The 22330-nt window shown below is 44.7% G+C and overlaps 1 protein-coding gene across 2 annotated transcripts in view; it reads left to right on the top strand.

Annotated features, from left to right (window-relative positions):
• The window catches only part of KLHL29 (kelch like family member 29), a 405699-nt gene extending 383369 nt beyond the window's left edge, over positions 1–22330 (top strand). Inside the window, exons 13-14 of one of the 2 annotated variants that reach the window (XM_055810704.1) lie at positions 7429–7573; positions 19997–22330. In XM_055810704.1, coding sequence (XP_055666679.1) covers positions 7429–7573; positions 19997–20180 — 329 coding nt within the window. In that variant the 3' untranslated portion in view covers positions 20181–22330. The remainder of the gene's footprint in view (positions 1–7428; positions 7574–19996) is intronic. The other variant, XM_055810705.1, reaches the window with a different exon arrangement.

The raw sequence follows: 22330 nt of genomic DNA, 5'->3' as shown, positions 1-22330 counted from the left end.
AGCTGCTTTAGGGTGGCTTGCTTTTGCATCCTAGAATCATAGAATGGTTTGGGATATTTAAAGGTCATCTAGTCCAACCCCCCTGCAAAAAGCAGGGACATCTTCAACTAGGTCAGGTTGCTCAGAGCCCTGTCCCACCTGGCCTTGAATGTTTCCAAGGATGGGGCATGTCCAACCTCTCTGGGCAACCTGTTCCAGTGGTTCACCATCCTGAACCTCTCAGTCGTGTTGAAACTGTGACATGAGGTGCTTCTTTTTTGAAAAAATAATTTTCTCATTATTGAGCCTGGCAGAGCAATAGGAGTAGCACGCAATAAATTATAGAAGCACAATTATAAGGCATTCAGGTAAGGCCTAAGCATATTTGGAAAGCTCAGATAAGCTGCTCTTTGTATGGTAGCTTGTTAACAATTACTATGATTCTTTTCTTGGGGTTCCCTAGTAGATCAGGTCATGAGGAGCTGGTACAGCCACGGCCGTAACCTCCCCTGTGCAGACAGCACTGCTGCTTTCCAAGTCCCTTACTGCTGTTTGTGTCCAGCCTAACATAACATGACATGCATATGATGCAGCATGAAGTGCCCAGCGGGAGGGCGTTAACCGGCAAAAGTCATGATTATGTAATACAGCGGTACAAACAACCCTATTGCCTGGTTTTTCCATCACATGGCTACAGCTGCTGCTGTTCATATAATCCACTGACTGACAGTATGAGGTTTTCCTGTACTCACAGTGTATTGCAAAAATGAATGCATTATGCAAAAAGGTATTTCTTTTCCTTACCAAAATAGTACAAGTGCTACAGGAGCTAAGAAGTCATTCCATGGGCTTGTTATATGTCTAGCAGGCATCAACACCATGCGTGCTTGGAAAAAATCATCCTATCCAGGGCTGGGTTCATCACCCACTGTTGTATTGGACGTGTACTATTATTTCCTAACAAATATACATGAAAGACACTGGTGAAGTTAAAAAAGGGTAGTTATGTTTTCTTGGTGTAAGCAAAGTTAATTAGTTAAGCTGAAGGCATAAAATATATGATAAAATGTGGAGTTGCTCTGTGTCTTTGTTAGGAGATACATAACATCAATTTATTTGCAAATAATGCAGAGTCAGGAAAATTGCAACCCTGTGGAGAATGTGTGGGAAACTGAACTGATGTGATGCCCGATCTTCACTAAGAGGCAGTGGAAATGTTAGAAATATACTTTAATTTCTCCAGCTCTACAAGAACCATAGCATCACTTGTATTTGTAAAGTATTCCCCAAGAACTGGATGCTACACCAAGTATGGTACAGTCTAAACCAAAGAGAGAGTAGAAGGAGCCTTGGGGTGCTTTTTGCAAAATGGAGCCAAGTTGAATCACTGCTGAATGCATTTGACAGCCTCAGAGCCCTTTGTGTTGATTTGTGAATTCTTAAGGTGTCCCTCTGAGCTAAGTCAACTGAGCTATCTGATGGTGGGTTGTGTTGTTTAAGGTCACGCCAGATACCAGTGAAACCTCAATGTTTAACCTCAAATAGGACAACAGATTCTTTAAAAGCACCTCAAGCACGCTCAGATATGCAACAGTAGATGCAGGTATTGAAAGTAGCCAAGGTCTCTGGAGATGTTTAGTCCAGTAGTACCTGTCTCAGGTGACTGCGGTATTTTATGATAGTGAGTTGAACGCAGTATGACACATGTTTGAACCCAACAGGTCCATCTCTTCCATAGCATCGTGTGCCCACCTGACCCGAGGCAACACTGGCATCAACATGGCAAGGGGAAGGGTCATTTTTTGGCTAATCTGAATGGAAGTGAAACAGGCTGGATACTGACATCCTGCCTGTGCAGAGGAGATACAGAATAGGGATGGATAGCAAGTCCATGCAGCTCAGCCACTGCTCTCTTCTGCCTGGATGTCTTCTAGGAATAAGCAAATTCACTCCCAGTTTCCATTTATTCTTTAGCCTCCACCTGCCAGGAGGTGCTGGGAGGTAGATGCCTGCACGCATTAGGTATGACACTAGGCTCACCAACACGTCGCACATGGGTGCTGTGATAGCCTTTGGGTAGGTGTTGATTACACAAATCCGTGTTTGGAGAGGAGAAGGTGCCCCATCCTTTGCCCTGCATCTGTCCTCCCCACCTTTGGAGTTGGCAGGTGTTCCTGCAGCCGTGTAGCCCACAGCTTGATGTTACTGGGGTAATGGAGCCTCCCAGGGCAAGTAAACCACCTGGCACATCCCTTTCTTGCATTTTGAGCTGAAAGAGGTTTGCTGCTCTTCAGCCAAAGTCCTACAACAGTAAATGAACCCAGGCAACATACTTGCAGCACCTGCCTTCCCATTTCTTGCCAGGCTGTCTTATATAGCTCTGCTAAAAATGTATTACATTCCCAGCTTCCTGAGGTTTGTCTTATTTAACAAGATGGCCATAGACATGTTGAAATCGGTGATTGCAAGTAAGATTAATTATCTTATCACTGCCTTTTAGTTCATTTTATGCCTTCATGCCAGCGCACTAAAATATACTGGGTTTTGATACCCTGAACAGTCAGTGCCTGTACTGGTTGAAGTGCAGATTTTGATTAATGTTTATGTCTTGTAATTAAACCAATTTATCGTCACCACTATTAAATTTTAAAATCTGGTGAGAACTGTGAGAACACAGCTCAAAGATCTATGGGTATTTCTGGTTTCTAATCCAAGTATCTAGTTCCTTCACCATACCATTTACTCCTGCCATGTGTCCGACCAAAGTGGTACAATCACGGAGCAAGGAATGCAAGCAATATCTGGAAAACAGCATTAGCAGCATCTGTACATTTTTACTGCACTGTCCCATGGCTTATTTTGGTTAAAATGCATAATCATTCCCTTGAATTTATTTTTGGACTTTACAAGAAAAATCAGATATAAGTCTTGGCCCTCTCCCCAAGGTCAGTAGTTCGGTACCCATGTGTGGGTTTTGCCAGCTCTCACCTAGAAGTCTCAAAGCAATGAGTCTTTCATCTCATCCTTCAACGTGTTTTTCTTCCCATGACTAGTTCCAAGTGTTTTTCCCACTAGTAAGCTTGAATTTTACTTTCCTTACCTCACCCATTTCTCCTCTGTATATGCCATATCCTCCATTCAGAATGGTTTTTCCTACTCCTTGATGTGTTGCCCCTGCACATACTTACTCTGCCCTCTACCCAGCCAAGTCAATATTTTTGTGTTTGTCCTTTATCAGATGTCCTCCCTTTCACTTCCTACCTCTGCTTCATCCGTGTGGCTGTGCTTTGTCCAGCTCTCTTCAGTTCATCTACATTTTGCCCGCAAATTTGATGTGAAACTACCCCACGATGGCTGCTGGAGCCCTCTGCTTTGGCTTGGGTGATCCCTGCCACACATACACAAAATGCAGCATTTTCAAGCAAGGACACTCAACTTTGGGGTGTCTGAGGAGGGTTTGCTCAAGGGTCACTGGGGAAACCACAGGGCCCTGCAACTAGTTGTGTGGTTATGAGAAATCAGCTAAGAGGAGGGCACTGTGCCAGCAGAGCTGACATCTGAGACCCTGCTGTTAATTGCAGTATCTGCAGTCTGGCCTCACAAGCTATGTTAAAGATCAGACCACAGTCTGCCAGCTGCTGCAGGACGTTATGTTATCCATTACTGTGCCATTCTTGGGCTTGTCTGAATAGTATTCAGGGAGGAGAAGAGGCACTTACTATAAAAAGCAGATTTCGTCTGTATTAACTAGTCTCCTTTCTCCAATCTGCTTCATCATGTGCATCAACTCCCTGACCGGCCATCCGTACCTACAGGGACACCCTTCGGCTGGAATTATATCTGGACTGGTGGCATGCCTGCATTTCTTCCTCCCGATAAAAATGTTTGACTAGTTTGGCTTTAATAACTGTTTTCCATATGAAGTGCTGCTGCCGTTCATTGAAACACCACTTCTGTCTCTGACCGAGTACTTTACTGGGAGGCAACATAAGATCTCTAAGCAATCATGGAATGGAAAGCAGAACTGTGCTACTTGACCATAGAATGTACCGAGAGATACGACAGCCACAAAACACATCACAGACAGCATGCTGTTGTTACTAAATGAGGAGCACACAAGTAGGTTAAATTACCAACCCCATGTGAAGTACACCTCCGGCTCAAGGGTTGTCGTTAAGTGCATACCCCTTCCTGCAATGACCTGTCACTAGAACAGAAATACTTGTGTATTTTCCTATAGCAACAGCAAAGGAGAGTGATGTTATGATGTTATCCACTTGGAGAGAAGAGTACCTTTCATCTATTATTTCCTTTACATTTATTCTGCCTTTTAATCTCAAGTGTGCTTGCTGTTCTGGACAAATGCAATTTAAGATTTTCCAGACTGAAATGGATTAGTATATCCTACAGCCCCACACTTCAGTTCTGTAGGTGAAAGGAGGCTGCTTCTCTGTTTCCATGCTTCCTCTCCCCTCTCTTTCCTCCCTCCAGCACACTTTTGAAATACCCAATGTCCCCGCTGTATCCCGCAGGAAGCCTCTGACCCACACAAGTTCAGATTCATCCCCAGTAGCACCAACTGAAAACCCAAGAAGTCCAACCAGAACATGCTTTTGCAAAATTAGGCTCCGTAGCCATCCACCTTGCACCACAAGCACATTAAGGACTTCAGAGCAGTGACAGAAGTTGGAGTGTCCTAAGTGTTTACATGAGGTTACCAAGCTCTGGAAAGGACAGGGGAAGAGTGAGGGTAGCACCTGGGATGAAGTAAAGTTAAAGACTGAAGGTGGTCATCCACACCCAGGTAGCAGGAATGATGCCTTGAGTTTTCCAAGCTCCCTGTATCCATGAAGAATTTCTGCCTCCATGGTGACAAAACAAAAATAAAACCCACTGTTTTCCCTCTACCTCTCTCTGGAGGGGTGTCCCGCTTGTCTTTCTGCCATATCTTCATCAGGATCAGGAGACTTTGCTGTGAACTTCTCCCTTCCTGAAAGAAACAGCAGAGATTTCTCTGTTTCTCTCTCCCAGGCTTACTTTATAGCAATTCATGAAATTGTAGCTAAAGACGAAACAGATACAAAACAACAGATAGATGATGTATTGAAAAATTGATGAGAATCAAACACGATTGCCTCTTAAAAAAAAAAGAAAAAAAAATATCAGACTGTCTGCCTATTTAAAAAGAAGGGGGAAAAAAGTCACTATAAAAATAACCAAAGGGTTTCCCTCTCTTTCTTTAACAAAAAGGAATGTGAAGTCAGTGATTCAGTCTCCTGAGAAGTCGCTGTTTCTTCCTTGAGGGAGCCCCAAATAATTTCCCTGTGAGATCTGGGAGCTGAGATATTTTTTTTTTAATGCAAGAGTTTTGTTCTCCTTCAAAACAGTGCTAGTCAAAGAAAAGAAAAAGGAAAAGCAGGAAGATGTGATAATTAAATATGGAAAATTTCTGATGAGTATCTTAACTGGAAAAAATGTCACATATGCAAGTCTGATTTGGAAACGGATGCGAGCTGGGTTGTTAGGACAGATAAGTCTTTCTGATGAATTATAGTGGCTTAGTGGCACTGAGAAGAAACTGAATACTCCTTGTTCTATTTTCTGGATGAATTAGTTTCTTCCCATCTGTTCCCAAGGATCAGTGACATTTTCCTAATACATCCGTGGTTTTTTGACATATGCCTGTAGATACTCAGCATAATAGGAGCCCAACTTTAACCCGTAACACGTTTTGCCTGTTTTCATGCTGGGTGCCGCACCCATGTACGTCCCCCTGGGCACGCACCAACATGGGGTGAGATGAACTGAGCCAGACCACCCCACGGCCATGCTGGAACAGCAGCAGACACCACAAAACCATTATTTTCCTTCTAGTTTAACCAGTTCAAACCTCAGTTAAGGAAATTGCCTCTTGTGGAGATGTTCATCATCAGCTTTTGCTTAACTCCGGTCAAATTAAATCTCTTGTTAAATATTTAATGGAATAAGGTGATTTTACAAGAACCTCAGGGTTACAATGCCAGTCATGCAAGAGGCAAGCAAATGCCACAAGTAAAGCTGCCGGGGCTGGTTTAAGCACATCTCTTGCTGTGTCCGTAAAACAGCACAGTCACAGTGTTACAGATCTGAGAGGAACATACAGAGCCCTTCAATGTTACGTAGAGGCTGTTAGCAGAGATGTAAGAGCATAGTAAAGATGATATCACACCTCCTCTCCGGCGTGCTGCCCCAGCTCCCCACGCTGGGGAGGGGAGTTGCAGGGGCTGAAGCCAGCAGGACTGTGTCCAGGCTGATTCTCCGCTGGAGATTTAAGAGGATCAACCTTTTCTGAGCATATAAAAATGCAGACTTTGGAGAGGCTTTAACTTACAGCTCTGTATGGGGAATTTTTATGTGTCCCCTGACAGCAGGATAGCCACCCAGGAAACATCTGCTTCATGCCCCAAAGGGCTCAAGCCCTTGCTTCCTAGAGAACTGGTTGTGAGGCTTATTTTAACTCCAATAAAGCAATGTATTTTCCTGTCTTTTGTTCCCAGACGTTGCTGATTGGTTTCACTGAAATGTTGATTAAAAAAACTGTATCGCATCCAGACAGACACCATCATGAGAAATTTCAGCCCAACTGGCTCATATTTAATAATGTACATATGGCGTGCTAGCAGCATACGGGACAAGTGAACTAATTAAATTAGAATTATTTTATTTGATAATTTATCGTTAGTTTTACCAATATTTCCAATAATGCCGCAGCTAACACAAGACTTTTAAAGCATCCTTGGAAGCTCTGTTTGAACTTGTCTTAGGGTAAGGGAGTTGCTTAATTTCAAACTCCAACTCACACAGTCCATTGCTAAAATACAGGACTGCTCAGAGGTACACACACATCTGAAAATAAAAATGCAGTGGATTTACGTGATAGATGAAGGGGAAAATAAAATAGGGACTCAGAAAATTTTCTGGATTATGTGGGTGACCTTCCCACAAGCAAAAGCAGAATACAAAAGAGAATCAACTACTGGATATTACTAAGCATGTCTCTGCACTGTGGGTTTCTTCTGTACTTAGCCACTGCACAGGCACGGGAAGCATCTGAGTTAAAATTTGCAGCAATTCAAAATTCTGAAACACCTTGACATCTTAATTTCATATTAAAGAAAGAGTGGAGCTTTCACAGTGACTCCATTAGGCTTTGGGAGTGGATAATTGTACTTTAGGAGTTTAGAGGGAGGTGCATACTGGGGGTTGAAGGACTGGTGAACTTTAAAAGTGCCTTTGAGAACTTGGGGAGAGGAGAAAAAAAAGCAGGGAAGGTTTCCTCATTTTTTCTTTCCCTAGCCTTGGAGATTTAGAGAAGCGTGACTTATCTATAAATAAGGGGAATGTATAAACAAAAAAACAGTCTCCAAACCTGAGCCTAAAACTGATCTCAGTGTTGCTTTCCATTGACAGATAACAAATATGCTCCTGCAGTCACTCTCAATGGGTTCATCTTTATTCTTGGAGGAGCTTATGCACGAGCAACCACCATCTATGACCCAGAGAAAGGCAATATTAAAGCAGGTCCCAACATGAACCACTCCAGGCAGTTCTGCAGGTGAGAAAAACCATTAAAACTGAATTACCGGTGCCCTAACATTTTCTGCTGATAAATAAGCTAATGTAACCTAACAGTGAAGGGGAGAGGGGAAGGGAGATGGTGTACCATCTGGGGGTTTTCTTCATCTCTTTTTTGTACATGTTCAGGGGTGCAGCATTTCCCAAAGTGCACATCCAGGACCCTGTTATGGTTCATGTGTCTCCTCATGTTCAGACACGATGGATTGCGGGGAGGGACCTGTATTGGGCTCCTCCTGTGGCTACAGGAATGCTGTTTTCCTCAGTTTGCCGTGTGTAACCCGAGGATGTTGAATACCCACTGCAGGAGAGACCACCATAATGCAGAACATGTTTTTGCTAACTAGCTAAAAGATCCTTGAAAGAAAAAAAAAACTTGAGTAAGCACCACACACTGGTATTGATTACTATTATTTATGACGTGCTTTTGATTGCTTTTTGGGCTCGCTTCCCTGATCGCGGTCACAGGTTTAACAAACTTAACAAAGTTGGCTGACAAAAATAAAACTTGGCACCCATCGCAGGTACTGGCAAAACTTAAAGGCCTTTTAAAAAGTATTAGGTGGCTGTTACAGAAAGACAGGTTTGTTTCAGGCTTTATACAGTGCCAGCCCCTCACAGGGCAGGTCCCCGTGCTGGGGGACGGCTGAGCTATTAGTTTTGCAGGGAAAAGCCATCGCTGGTCCGTGAACGCTGCTGTGGGCGCAGGGCGAGGGCTCGTCACCCACGTCCAGCGCGGCAGCGTCTGGAGGCACTGAGCAAAAACCAGGGCAGAGGGGGTGTGCGGGGGAAGGGCCCGAGCAAAACCCTGCCTGGGGTGGGAGGAGCAGCAGCGATGGGGCAGCAGCTGGCCCCGCAACCGACCCACCCATGACTCCCAAAGGTTCGGCCAGCAGCTCTGCTCCTTGCCCCAGGGGTGTCCCTCGCCCCCGTCCTATGGCCGAAAAACACCTGCACGTTTTAACTTGCTGCCTTTAACCTTTTGCTTTGATGCAGATGAGAAAACTCCTTTTTTAAATAGGCATGCTCGGGTTTTCCTCGTTTTGCTGTTTTGGTTTTTTTTCCCCCGGGGTTTGCCTTTTTTTTCCTTTTCTTTTATGAATTTAAGGAGCGCCCTCTCTTGGCACCTGAAACACAAGGTGCTGTCAGCCAAGGGGCGCAGCCGCCGCTCGGGCCCGGCTGGCCGCAGCTGTGCGCATCCTGTGCTAAGGGCAGGTCTTCCCCGTCCCCCTGCTCTAGCAAGAGGCAGAGCATGATGAGGAGAAGCCTGCTCATCAGTGCTCAGGCAGCTGCTAATGCTATTTTTCTCCTGAAAACCAGAAACAAATGATGCTGCGTTGGATTAGGACCTTAACCAGTAAAATTAAATGGCAAGGGACTTGCACATTTAGAGACATCCCTGTATCTTTCCCATAGAGAGGGGTGAACTGCTCTTTGAACATCTCTGTTTTGTAAAACATAACAAAAATCTGTTAATTATGAATCTGGAGCACACTACAAGAGAAACTGCATAGGTGATTGCGTAGGTGAAATTGCAGGGGCTGTTGGCTGAGTGTCTCACCTGAAAACTTTCCAGTGTTTCTAACATGAAGGGATCATTTGCTCTGCACCCTGCAGAAGGGACTCCAGTGGGAGACCTTGTGATGGACCATGAAGAGCAGACAAGAGACCTAAATATTAGCCGCCGCTTAGGCACCATAATAAACTGGCTTTGCTTAAGCAGAATATGACACCCATCCGTAAAAAATAATTTCAAAATTTTAAATGACATTTTTTCTAAAGCCTAAAGCAATAGTGGACTGGAAACCTGTAGTGGGATAGCCACCAAAAAAAGGAATAGTTCAGTACATCCCAATTGGATGCCAAAAAAGACACAATTTCAAAAATTCTTAAATGTGCTGGAAAATAGTTACAGAAAAAATATTTCAGCCAAAAGGAGATGTAAAAACTACCACAAAAAAACCCTAAATGAATCGGTATGTATGGAAATAAGGAAAATGAGAGGTTGGCAGTAACAAATAGGTTAAATACTAGCAGCTGCTACAGGAGGCTGAGGTAACCAGTGAAGTACTAAAAGCTAATGGGAATAAAAAGAAAGGCACTTTAAACTTTTGGGGATCAAATTTGTAATTTTAATCAGTTATAAAGCCATTGCTGATGAGGCTATTGAGGTATCGAAGTGTAACACAGACCGATCAGATGTATATTCCTCTTCTGTATTTGGAAGGGAGTAAGAAGGTTTGGTTCCATAGTCTGCTGTGAGCGACCGAAAGTGGTCACTGGTGGCAGCAAGGAAAGATGTGAACTCAGAAATCAAGTTCTCAAACCAGGCAACCTGGCAGTCTTAGACACAGGCATCTTTAGAGACTTCGCTGAGATGATTCAACCACTAATGTTGATTTTTTAATAACTCTTACAGTTCAGGGTGGATCAGTGCACTGCCAAAGTGTTTTCGTATTTTGAAAAGGTGAAAGGGAGAATTTTAGTGCAGCAATTAATTTTGCAAAGTACCAACATCAGGCTAAGTGGCCTCACTTAGCCTCATGTTGGTCCTCTGCAAAATACCAGAGTGGTTAATTTAGGATTTCATCAACAAATAACTAGATGCTAATAATATAATGAACAGCAATCAATGCGCTTTCCTGGAAAATGGGTCTTGTTACACCAACCTGTTGTCTTCTGATTTTTTGCTTTTTTGGGGGGGAGGAGTGGGGGGTGGAATTTGGGTTCTTTGTTTTGGTCTTTAATAAAACATTCCTGGCTGCTAAAGACAACTGTAATGGTATAATATACTGCGATTTCTCCAAGGTATTTGACTGGTATTATATGGAATTAACAAGGCACACATTAGAGAGATTAAATCTGCTTCACTGACAGATTTCAAAATGTAGTTGTTAATGAGAAGATATCATTGAGCAAGGCCACCGGTAGCAAGCATTGACTCTTCTTCAGTGCTATTTAATACATCTCCCAACAATACAGATAGTAAAAAATCTCCCCTGGTAGAGGCTGCAGGTGGCATAACACTTGGTGGGTAGAAAAATATTACAGAAAGAGCTATTTTAGCCAGTTATCTGCCTGTCTCAGAGAGACGGTCTCAAGCTAGCAGTGCTACTTTAAATGCAAAGTAATACATGAAGAAAGCACAATCCTAGCAGCCCTGTTCCCCTTAGAAAGTCAGGCACTCAGAGGTACACAACATGAGCTTTCATTGTAATGTGGTGAATAAAAGGTCAGTGCAATATTGTATATATAATATGGGCCCTAACACCGAAATTAAAACAGGTTGAAGCTGGGAAGAGAGAGAGTTGCAGCATACAGCATTGGCGAGATGAAGGCAGGTCTTGGGTCCATGCATCAACATGTGGAAATATCAGCAGAAGTTCAAAGGGAAGCTGCAAAAATGACCCCGGGTTGCAAATCAGATCTTTGATGTGAAATTTAAGGAATTTATCAATGAAAGGCTGAGAGGTGACTTCATCACTGAGAGCGAGTAGAAAGTCTTTCAGTCTCACAAAGGCAAAGCAGGTGACAAGGGCTTGAAAGTCAAGTTACACATCTCAGCCTTGAAGTAAGGCACTTTCCCAACAGCAAGGATAATTAAACAGAGAACCAGCAAGGGAGGGGGTGAACTCAACAACACTCAGTGTTTTTAGGAGTAGATTAGATACGTTTCCAAGAGAGATGCTGCCTGGGGAAAAGTCCATGGCCTGCATATACACAAGCTCAGATTAACTAAGCACAGAGATCCCTTCTGACCTTAGTCTATGAATCTATAAATTCCTCATTCTTCTCATTAGCATGGATCACAAAAAACATGATTTAAAAGCAGCAACATAAACAACTTAAAAATTAACCGCATGCTATTGATCCCCTCTCACCAGGTATCACTCAATACTGAATTTGCTGGGAAAAATCTTGACTGCATCACTTTTATTTTTATCTGCGCTGTTTCTGCCTGTAAGTGGCTAGGGAGTGTGATGGCTTGGAGCACAGGGGAAAGAAATGTGTGTGACATTCCCTGTCTGTGAAAAATTAAAGGTCCACTCAAATGGTTTTAATATCAAATTAAATTACTCTTAATGAAAAACAAAAAATAAGTGGTTCAGGTCTCGGGCTCACAATCAACAAAGAGCAAATTGAGCATCATTTTCAGATTAAGTCCACCTGATGGAAGTCAGTAAGAAGTTTGTGTTGACCTAGAATTAACCCTTTGAGGAATGGTGCCAAGTGGGCAAAGAGCTATAATAGGCCTGAAGTGTTTTAAAATTCACCGATAGTTCACACGCAAGTCTTGAATGTCTTCCACACAATGTGTGAGGGTGAGGGAGAGTTGACATTTCCCAAACATCAGGCAAGGACATCCCATTTGCCGCATGGACCTCGTCTTGGTTCATTTGTGGCATCTTCAGAGGTGGAGGCAGCAGACAGCAGCCAACAGGGATGAAGAGCCGGGATGATCACACCTTGCCCTGCCAGACACCTCCCTCCAGAAAGACTTGCAAAGTCATCCCCCCCTCCAGTGCTGGCAAGGCCTCCCTTTGCAGGTGGGCATTCTCCCTTCCCGCAACGCCCTTCAAGGGTTTATTTTTCCACAAGTGAAAAGAATACTGAATGTGTTTCTGTTCATGATTAAAAAATTCCATATTCTGCTTGCTTAGGATGCAGGCAGCGTACAAACAGGCGTGTGCTACAGAGAGCCTCCACGGGGCAACAGCGGCAGCATGATGGTGCCAGCAATAATTCCAGAGAAGCTAATTTAGCACCAGCAATTCCCAACAGACACCAGAAAAGCATTTTCTTCCTTCTCCTCTGACTGTTAACCAGTAAGATTTATTAGATGGTTCTGCCAAATGGAAATCTTTAATAAAACTTCAGCTCGGGCTGAACAGCACAAAAACAGGGTCGGTTTGTGGATTTTTTTTCCCCTCTTCTTTTTAAATAAGGCCTTGTTCTTGAACAGCCAAGCACAGTGACTCCTGTGCTTAACTACTAGTCATTGCTAACGTGCGGCACCAGCCACAGACTCCCCCAGCTGATTCCTTTTCTTGTTGCAAAGTTTGTGGTAACTCCAGGAACTGGCAGGGGTTAGAGCACAGCTTGTTTGGATGGATATTCCCATGTGAAGCTATTACGGAGTACAGTTCCTTAATGGCCGCACACTTCTCAAGCTTGCAGATGGAAGGGCTAGTCTCTTCAGCAGGCAGCACTTGCAGCTGGAACTGTTTGTGGTCCAGAAGGGAAAACTGAAATCTTCCAGCAAATCTGAAAGGAGACATGTGGCTGGGATGATGCTCCGCAGACAGCGGACAAGAACTGCTGCACCAGACTAACAGCAATAATTTCTGTAGTAGTTGAAGACCTGAAGGATTTCGGTGTGCATTAAAGCGTAACTGATGCAGACAGAGCGCTTGGGCTGTTACTGGTGTGCAGTGGACTCTGGAATAAAACATTGCTGGTTTTCAGCAACAGGTAACAATGCCACATGATAGTTTTGGATCATTAGCAAGGGAAAGTGCTCGTAGAGCAGGGTAGAATACAACTGGAGCTTGGCCAGAACACCCACACTAATAATCCTGCTCCAAGAAGTGGCATGATATCACCCTAATCGACCATGACTAATCTGGACCCTCATTTCCCCATCTCATTGTAAAGATGCCACCTCTGCAGCACAACATGACCACCCAAGCTCAAGCACTCTCAAACATCATAACCCAGCTGCCAACCCAGCCACAGACACCTACGGAGTTTGTTAGCACAGCTACCAAACGCTGGACAACACTTTGGCACCCTAACCACTGCCACCTGTGGGGCCGGTGGCAGCGCCTTTCACTTCAGCATTGCAAACCACCATGCAGGTTTCACTAACAGGTCCCCATTTAAGCAAAAGCGTAAGGAGCACTGCCAGCTCTGCCTGGCGCTGCACGGAGCCACGTCCTGCAGGAGCTGCTGCCCTGCAGGCTCTCCTGTCCTAGCGCTCACCCCACCCAGCTGATGAACATCGTTCAGTTCCACCTCCAGTAAAGCCCTCCTGAAATCTTAGGGCAGGAAAGAAATGAAGGAAATTAAATCATCTATGAAGATGATGAGATGATGAGAGAAGGCTGAGAGAGCTGGGCCTGTTTAGCCTGGAGAAGAGCAGACTGAGAGGGGACCTTCTCAGTGTCTACCAATATCCTAAGGGCGAGTGCCAAGAGGACGGGGCCAGGCTCTCTTCAGTGGTGCCCAGGGACAGGACAAGGGGCAACAGGCACAGACTGCAGCACAGGCAGCTCCACCTGAATGTGAGGAAGAACTTCTTTCCTCTGAGGGTGACAGAGCTCTGGGACAGGCTGCCCAGAGAGGCTGTGGAGTCTCCTTCTCTGGAGACATCCAAAACCCGGCTGGACACGACTCTGTGCAACCTGCTCTAGGAGAACCTGCTTTAGCAGGGGGTTGGACTGGATGATCTCCAGAGGTGCCTTCCAACCCTGGCCATGCTCTGACTCTGTGAAATTCATCCACGAATAAATGTGGGAATTTTTTTCTTCTTTTAAGCAGATTCTGTGTTTATCTAACTGATATTATTTAATAATGTTTATGGAACAGCTCCAATAAATTAGTGAGTGTGTGTGCATGCATAGCCGGGAGCAAGGAGGGAGAGGAGCTTTGTTTGTGGCCTCAGAAGATACAAAGTTTCAGGGAGTCAAAACAACAACACAGCAATTCAGCCAGTTAAAATCTTTCACAACCCCAGATGTAACAAGACAGGATTATTGTATTATTATTATTATTTAACATTTCCTCATAGGATTGATGTGATCTTTAGGACTAAGCAGGAAATTTTAAAATAATAATAATAAGCAAATTTAACAGGCTTTGCTGTTGGTCCCACTGCTTGGTGCTATGTCTAGCCATCATGACTGGGAGAGGGAAGGGCTGGAGAGGAGCTCCCAGGTCATCGGCTCTCAAACACAACAGAAGAAAGGCACTGATGTCCTCCACCTTGGGTTGCTTCCAAATAACTGCCCATCAGGAGACCTTCACTATAAGATGCTTTCAAATGAAAAGTGGAGAGTCCATAACACACTTGGTGGGAAGGTGGCCACCAAGCAAATGGCAGGCAGCTGAACGGCCTGAACAGGGAGGGCCCCAGCTGAAAGCACCACCAGCTCATGCATGCCGAGCCCCGGTGCTCCACGCCTGAGCTGGAGCGTGGGTGCGTTTCCTCGCATGTGATTAAAAAAGTTAATTAAAAAGCAGTGCAAAGTCAAATGCAGCCAGAAAAGCAAATCAGACCCTGGGCTGCATCTGCAGGGGCATTACTGGCACAAGTAGAGATGTTGCCATCCCACTCTACTCAGCGCTTGTAATGCTGCACTGTGTCTACTTCTGGTCCCCACAATTCAAAAAAGACACAGACAGACTGGAGAGGGTCCAAAGGCGGGCCATGAATGTGATCCAAGGGGCTGGAGAACCTGCCTGATAAGGAAAGACTGAGGGAGTTAGGTATCTTCTCCTTGGAGAAGAGGAGGCTTGGGGGGACCTCACAAGTATTCCAGGACTTCAAGGGCAGCTACAAGGAGGACAGAGGCTCTGTCTTCACAGGAAGCCACATGAAACAGACAAAGGACAACAGATACAAATTGCATCAGAAGAGGTTTCATCTTAGTGTAAGTTTTTTTTACAGTGAGAACAATCACCCACTGGGACATCCTCTCCAGGAACATGCTAGAGTCCCATCACTGCAGGTTCTCAAGATGTGATTGGACAGCGTGCTAGATAATTTCATCTAGTGTCCCTTTCCCATGAACGGTTGGACCAGATGATCTTCAGAGGTCCTTCCAACCTGGGCTGTTCTATGACTTTATGATTCAATAATTTGCTTTGCCCATCAAGTCCTCTAATAGCCAGCTGTCAGAGATGGATCTTCTCTGCCACGTTTGCTTAGTCTGGGGATGGACTGCAAGGTGGATAGGCAGAGAAGAGATGTAAAGGGTGTTTAGATTCCACAAGCACTCCAACCATGGACAGCCAGGTCCCTGAGAGCCATTAGTGCACCTCACCCTCATCAGGATTTTCTTAGGAGCATGATTCATAGCTTCATGGAGGTCAGCAGATGGACTGGACTAGTAGTGGCAGTGTTGGGGGGTAGCCACAGCTTTATCCTCTGACACTGCTCATGGTCTGGGCAATGAAGAATGCCCTGGCACCTGGGGTGAACTGGCTGCGGGGCGATAGGTGAAGTCTCTCTAGTAAAGGGCAGTAATTACCCAGGGAACAGAAAGCAGAGTTGTTAGCCTGCCGGGTAAAAATATGCAAAATGCTGAAGCGTGTTTTCCTGGAAGGAGTGGGTGAAGTGACCTCCATTTTGATGCCGATTACCTTCACCTCAGGCGTGCTGCTGGAGAGACGGAGGTCCAGCGGCTCCTTAGCTGGGGAGGTTGCTGCCCCCAAAGCTGCCCGAGGGTTTGCATCCCTGCAGCACGGCTCTGCGGTGCAGCGCTTCCTTCCTTCCCAGGCTCTGACAGCCTGTAATCATTTTATCTCTCAGGATTAATGGCACCGAGCAATAAACTCGCATCCTAATTATTGTAATTATTTCTTTCTTTGTACGTCAGCCTTGGTAACGATGTTTTTACAGCTGATGGGCTGGAAGGGAGGGGAGAAAAGAAATATTGTCACAGTAATGAAGAAAGAGCAATGAGCATATACTCCTTTCCACTCACTTCCCTCAAGGTTTTAGAGCCCACTTGAGTTTCCTGTTCCCTAAGGTCCCAGAAATTAGCAGCGATTGTCCTAATACTGCAAAGTAGCAGCAATCTAGGGCTAAATTCCTAATGGATCTTATACCTGCGACTTTAGCCTCAGAGATGCCTGAATGTCTCCAAAGTCCCCTGCACATGTAAGTACCCACTGCATACTCAGAACTGCCTGTTTCTTGGTAGCAGGAGTAGCTCACTGGTTTTCTTAACCTCAGGCATGACTCACAAGCGAAGCATTATGCCAGTCTTATCTATGGGAATTGCATACAGAGGGGGCAGAAGCTTCTCTAATCACCATTTAAAATTTATACAGTCTTTCAGAGGGTGGAATTCAGCATCCATTTCTTCCTCAGCACATTAGTACCATGATGGCAGGCTACAGTATCGAGCTGCTCGTCTCAGCCGCTGGCCAGGAATTTCTTTCCGTGCTGTAGCCCAGGTGCTGGAGAAACAAGACCAACATTTGCCCACCTGCTGTAACCCCTCACCCAGAGCACGGGCTGGAGAGGGACTCGACCCAGACCATTTCAGGACAGTGTTCTTGGCTGCTCAGCTGCTCTGTGGTGGTAGCAGCTCCGGCTTAGAGCAGCTGCTAGTAAACATGCCACAGAGGAGACTTTAGTAGAAGAAATGTGGGCAGCTAAGATACCACACAGGAGTTGTAAAGCATCCATGTTTAGAGACCTAAAATGCCACTAGATGCCCAAAGGGGATACTGGGCACTTAAGGCCAGGCTTCAGCTATGCAGCACACAGCCAGCTAGGAATGGCTGGTTGTGGCTTGGCTCCTGTTGCCAGGGTCACCTACAGCACAGATGGAAAGGTCTCTGCACAGGGTCCTCCCTCGGGCCATCCTATTCTTCCCATCCAGATCAAAAGCTCTGTGCAAGCAGTCTCACGAGGTAACAAGCAGTATTAGTAATACATGCCCTGTCTGTAAGTGGTAACAGCCACTAGGGTCCTTTCCTGTGCTGGCATCTACCCTAGCATGTCCACACCAGTAAAACTTGGCTGAAGCTATTCATGGGCACTGGACCACGATCACCAACACTGACGGAACCAGCCCCAGAGTCCATGCTCCACGCCAGCATTTCTTTTAACTCCCATTATTGATAGTTCTGCAGGCAAATCTTTACGGGGAATCTTTTCTTTCTTTGGGAGTTTCGTTGTTTTTTCCCACTTCACCCAACAAAATTACTAAATTAACCCATTTGCTACTTTTTTTTTTTTGGTCAAGGTTTGTGTAAGGGTGCCTTTTTAATGACTGATCAGCATTTCATTAGAGCACCCAGACAGCAAAGCTGCTCTGTGCTGCAGTCCACCTCTGACACTCTGACATCTTCTGCCTGGCATATCCCAAACCGTATCCCACTTCAAATAAGTTTCCATCTCCTTCAGCTTCACTATTAAGAAAAAAAAAGTGAAAAGCAAACAGCAACCATTTCCCCGTGGCCGCATTTCTAAACTCTCACCCTGCTGGTTTCAGCAGACCTTCCACCACATCGTGCCTGTTTCAGCATGGGGTGGGACCATCCTCTCACCCCCTCCCCCATGCCATATTTTGCAAGCTCCGATTCCCAGCCTGTCTTGCTTTCAAACAGTCACTCGTTCCAGTACAGAGATGGGCTTCCCACCCCCACAACATCTTTAGTCCTAAACCGTGAGTTAATTTGCACGTTTTTCTGATGTACCAGGTCAGCTGGTCCCGCCACCTCTGCGCCCTCCCGGCCATAGGGACCCGAGCCCTGGCAGGAGTCCCTCTTCACCACCAGCTCTGGCCTTTTCAGAGGTGGGCTCATTCTCTTTCAGAGCCATCTTTCAGGATGACGCTTGCTTTACTCAAGTCCTCGTTCTTCCCCATTTCTTCCTGACGTTTCAAAAATAATTACCAGTGGTTCAGTAAGTTCATTAGCAAACTCCCTTAGGACCCTGGGCTATGTACCATCCAGCCCTGCTGATTTGTGGATAGGCTCTAATCAAGTGTTTCAAGTCTCTCTCTCCTTCCTCCTCCTTTCAGATTAACAGTTATTTTGACAAGATTCTCATTATTTCCTGGCAGTATCCAGGGACTAGGCTTATTTGAGTCCTCACTGTTGTCATTGTGGGTTTATTTTTAATCTCAGGCTCTGCTTCTCCACAAGGACATCAGAGTTTTTGTGGTCTTCAGAAACACGTGGCTTTGTCGGTGCCATTTTAGTCTCAGTTCATCCTGGGTCTTCCAGCGCTCTGTGTCTTCTGCCTTTATCCCTTTTTATCCTTCTTCTTCCCACTGCTCCAAAATTAGCCAGACAACTTTACTTTTACCAACCCTACAGGGTTACTACCCTCCTCCACCTTCTTAGATCTAGGCCACCTTCTTGGCTGCAACTAATTTGCCTTCCTCTCCCTCTTTTTCTCCCTGCTGTCCTCTGGTGTGTATGCAGTCTCCAAATCTCCATTTTCCTTCCCAACACAACCATCCACTAGCTGCTCTTGGAAGAAAAACCTCTAGGAAGGGACCCCCAGCCACCAGAAAAGCCACCACCAACCCCACCCACTTAACATCATCTTTAAGTGTTGGGGGGCAAACTCAGGCTTCGCAGCAGATGAAAAGCAGAGCCGCCCCCGCTTTTAGCTTCCCCCCGTGCAGTGGAAAGGCAGCACAGAGGACACAGCATCCCTGGGCTTCCCCCACCCAGCTGCCTGCTGCTTCTGTCATCCTTCTGCCCCTTCCAAACACATGCACAGGAGCCCAGCCCTGGGTCTGTCTTCGTTAGCCCAGAGCGAGTGTCGTGCCCTGCCTGTGATTGCTGGAGAGGCTGAGGGGTTGTGTGGAAGGAGAAGGAAGCCATGAGGCTGAAGGGCAGTTCTTCTTTCAAGCAGCTTCCACACCTGCACACCTTACCGCCTGTCAGGAGCCCACAGGATTAGCCCAGCTTCCTTATCCTTTTTGGATATTATTTGGGTATATTGCAAGAGATGGCTGAAGTCGAGCACTTTCACTTTAAAAAAGCGGTAAGGTTTTTTTGTTTTCTTCGGATGCCTCCATATAGCTCCCCTGCCGATCCCTCAGCTGCACGTCCCCAGCGAGCAGCTGCGTGTGCCCCAGGCTGGCTTTCAGCTTGACACCAACCTTCTGGGTGCACAAGGAGGACAAGTCAGTGGGACCTCCAGGCTCCTGCACCAAAGCAGGACCATGGAAGAGGCTGAAGCAGCAGAGCATTTTTTGGAGGATTTTTCCCCTTGCCTGTATTCCCTGCAGCATTCCTTGATAACTGGAGGAGAAACTTGTCTGAAGCAAGAGTCTACTCCAACCAAGGCAGCAGGGAGTTCAAAATGCTCAGGTTGCTTTTGCGTGTACATGATTTTACAGGGATGCATTGTCCTGCTACGTTTGGCTGCAGATCCCATATGTAGACTGGAGAAACATCTTACATAGACTAATTTCTGTTGTTTAAATTAGAGACAACATGTCCCTACCTGGCAGGAACAAAAAAGGATTAATAGGGCGAAGAGAAGGGGAGAGGGAAGAGAAATCCCTACACAGCTTTATATAGACAAGAATTAAAGGTGTATTCATCATTCGCCCTTTGTTACAAAAGACTGGGTTTGTTTTAAGCCTAAAAAGAAAACTGTTTGTTAAGAAAACTAACTAAAACTTACTTTTTTTTAACAATACAGTGCTGTGGTTCTGGATGGAAAAATTTATGCCACTGGTGGGATCGTTAGCAGTGAAGGACCTGCCCTGGGAAACATGGAAGCCTACGACCCTAAAACAAACACGTGGACACTTCTACCAAATATGCCCTGCCCTGTTTTTCGACATGGCTGTGTAGCAATCAAGAAGTACATTCAGAGCGGCTGATGTTACCCAGGAGTGGGACGGAGAACTGTTTGTACCTGTTGAAAGCAGGCAAGAATAATACTACTACTTAAGAAAAAAAAGCAGCAAAGCCAGCCAGTGAACATATTGCTCTAAAGTCTTGAATAGTGTCTACATTGAATGTAGAAAAATCATCCTCACCTTTTGGTGAAGAAGGAGCAGAGAGCTCCGTGCTATGTAAGATATTGTAACTTAATAATACAAGAGTGTCACTAGATGTTATAGTGGCACTTGTTCTGGACGTCAGCTTTTGGTCAACCCAGGTGCAATAGAATTTCACATATTTTTTAAGCTGGGGAAGGGGGGGGGGGAATCTGCATTTTACTCTAGAGCTCAAGCTTGATTCTTAAAATAACCATGCAGATTAGTTTTACTATTACACTTTAGGCATCAGTCTATTTGAAAGGTCAAAGTGTCCTTCCCACTTTGATTCCTACATTTGTTTTTAACAAATACATGCTTTTCAATACCAATGACTGAGAGAAATCTTGTGTGACAGATGGCTTACGTTGATGTCAGTCTTCCATCAGATCAAATGAATCTTGCAGTTCTCTAGAGCAGAACCCAGAAAGGGGGGTGAGGCGGGGACTGGGGAGAAGAAGAATAGCCATTGGTAATAAATTCCATGTAAAACGATGAGAAAAAAAAAAAAAAGGCCTGTTGGGCTGGGTGAGTTTCTGCTCCTGGTGATACTTGTGTGGGCATGTGTGGCCGTGCCCACAGGTGGTATGGGAGCTTCTGAATTTTTTCCTCCCAGTTTCTGCTGATGATCAAACTTGGCAGTGCTCGATTCCCATAACACAAAATGAGTATGTTTTCGATTCCAGAGGTATTCTCCTGATAAACCTGTCTTCATTTCTGATTGGGATCACATTAAAACACAGAGTGTAGTGTGGGATTTTGATGTTTTCATCAAATGGAGGAAATGCTTCCTGTTGCAGCTACGCACTCAGTTTTGGCTCTCAACCAAAATTCCTTACATTGGGATATACACCACTATCTTTCATGTAAAGTCTGAGAAGTGCTTTATTTTCTTTTTCAAGTTTCCCTACAGATGTGGAAACCCTATACTTCTCTTACTTACAGATTTTAAACACACGAGTTTAAATCCCATGGTAGAAAAATACATAGACTTAAGCCCAGTATGAGACTTAAAATGATTACTATGTAGAGTTGTAAGTATATGCACAGCACAGGGGTTATATTTTTATATATATTAAAATATTGTCTATCCAGAGAGCATTGTGATGTGGAAATTCTTTATAAATTTATACATTAAAGGATCAAATGGGAGATGGACCGGGTAACACAGAAGGGTAGGGGAAGGAATCTTAAAATTCACAAATGGGAACTAACCCCAAGCTAAGGATTGTCCAATTTCTTTTCAAATAGAGGGAAAAAAGTTGCCATACTTGCCTTTGCAGACTCAAATCCCCAATGCCATGCCAGTAATTCAACAAGGAGGGTCCTGTACAGGGCGTGGGTGAGATCTTACAGTCAACATCTAGTTGATTTCATACCAAATATGCTAGCCTTTTTATACAGAGGGAGGTCTGCCTACAGCTTTGGGGAAAACAATGCAGATGGTTAGCTAATCATCTTATTTTATTAATAATCGTTTATAAAATAAAAGAAAAAAATGAAATTTGTATCTTGCAGTATTTAAAGAAAAAGTGCTCAAGTCAGCTGAGTCAAGCTATAGGGTGACTCAAGTCTCTCATTTTGACAGTGAGGTTCCAGCCTTTGTTATGCAGTTGTTTTATTTATTCTTTAAAGAAAAAAAATAATAAGCACAACAAAAGTATATACTAGTATGTCATTTAAAGTATTTATGTCAAACAGGGTGCAAGTGTGAACCTAAAGATTGGAGCACAAGTTTCTAACTGCCTGGGGCAGGACTAATTTTAGTGTTGGTGTGTGTCTGCCTCCAAAGGAGGTGCTACCTGTCAACAAGACCTAAACACATTCAACATTTCCAATTTAGCTTATTTCTTCATTTCTCACACTGGAACAAAACTGGCTATTTCTGTGAATAATATTAAAAACAGGGTTATCTGTAATGGCATTGTATATAGTTTATGTTTACTGTTAAGTTCTTGTTATATTATAATAAATATATTTATAGATCTAGA

Source organism: Falco peregrinus, chromosome 7 (genome assembly GCF_023634155.1).
Source record: "Falco peregrinus isolate bFalPer1 chromosome 7, bFalPer1.pri, whole genome shotgun sequence".
Classification (NCBI taxonomy): domain Eukaryota; kingdom Metazoa; phylum Chordata; class Aves; order Falconiformes; family Falconidae; genus Falco; species Falco peregrinus.
This window is presented reverse-complemented; position numbering and strand designations above follow the sequence as displayed.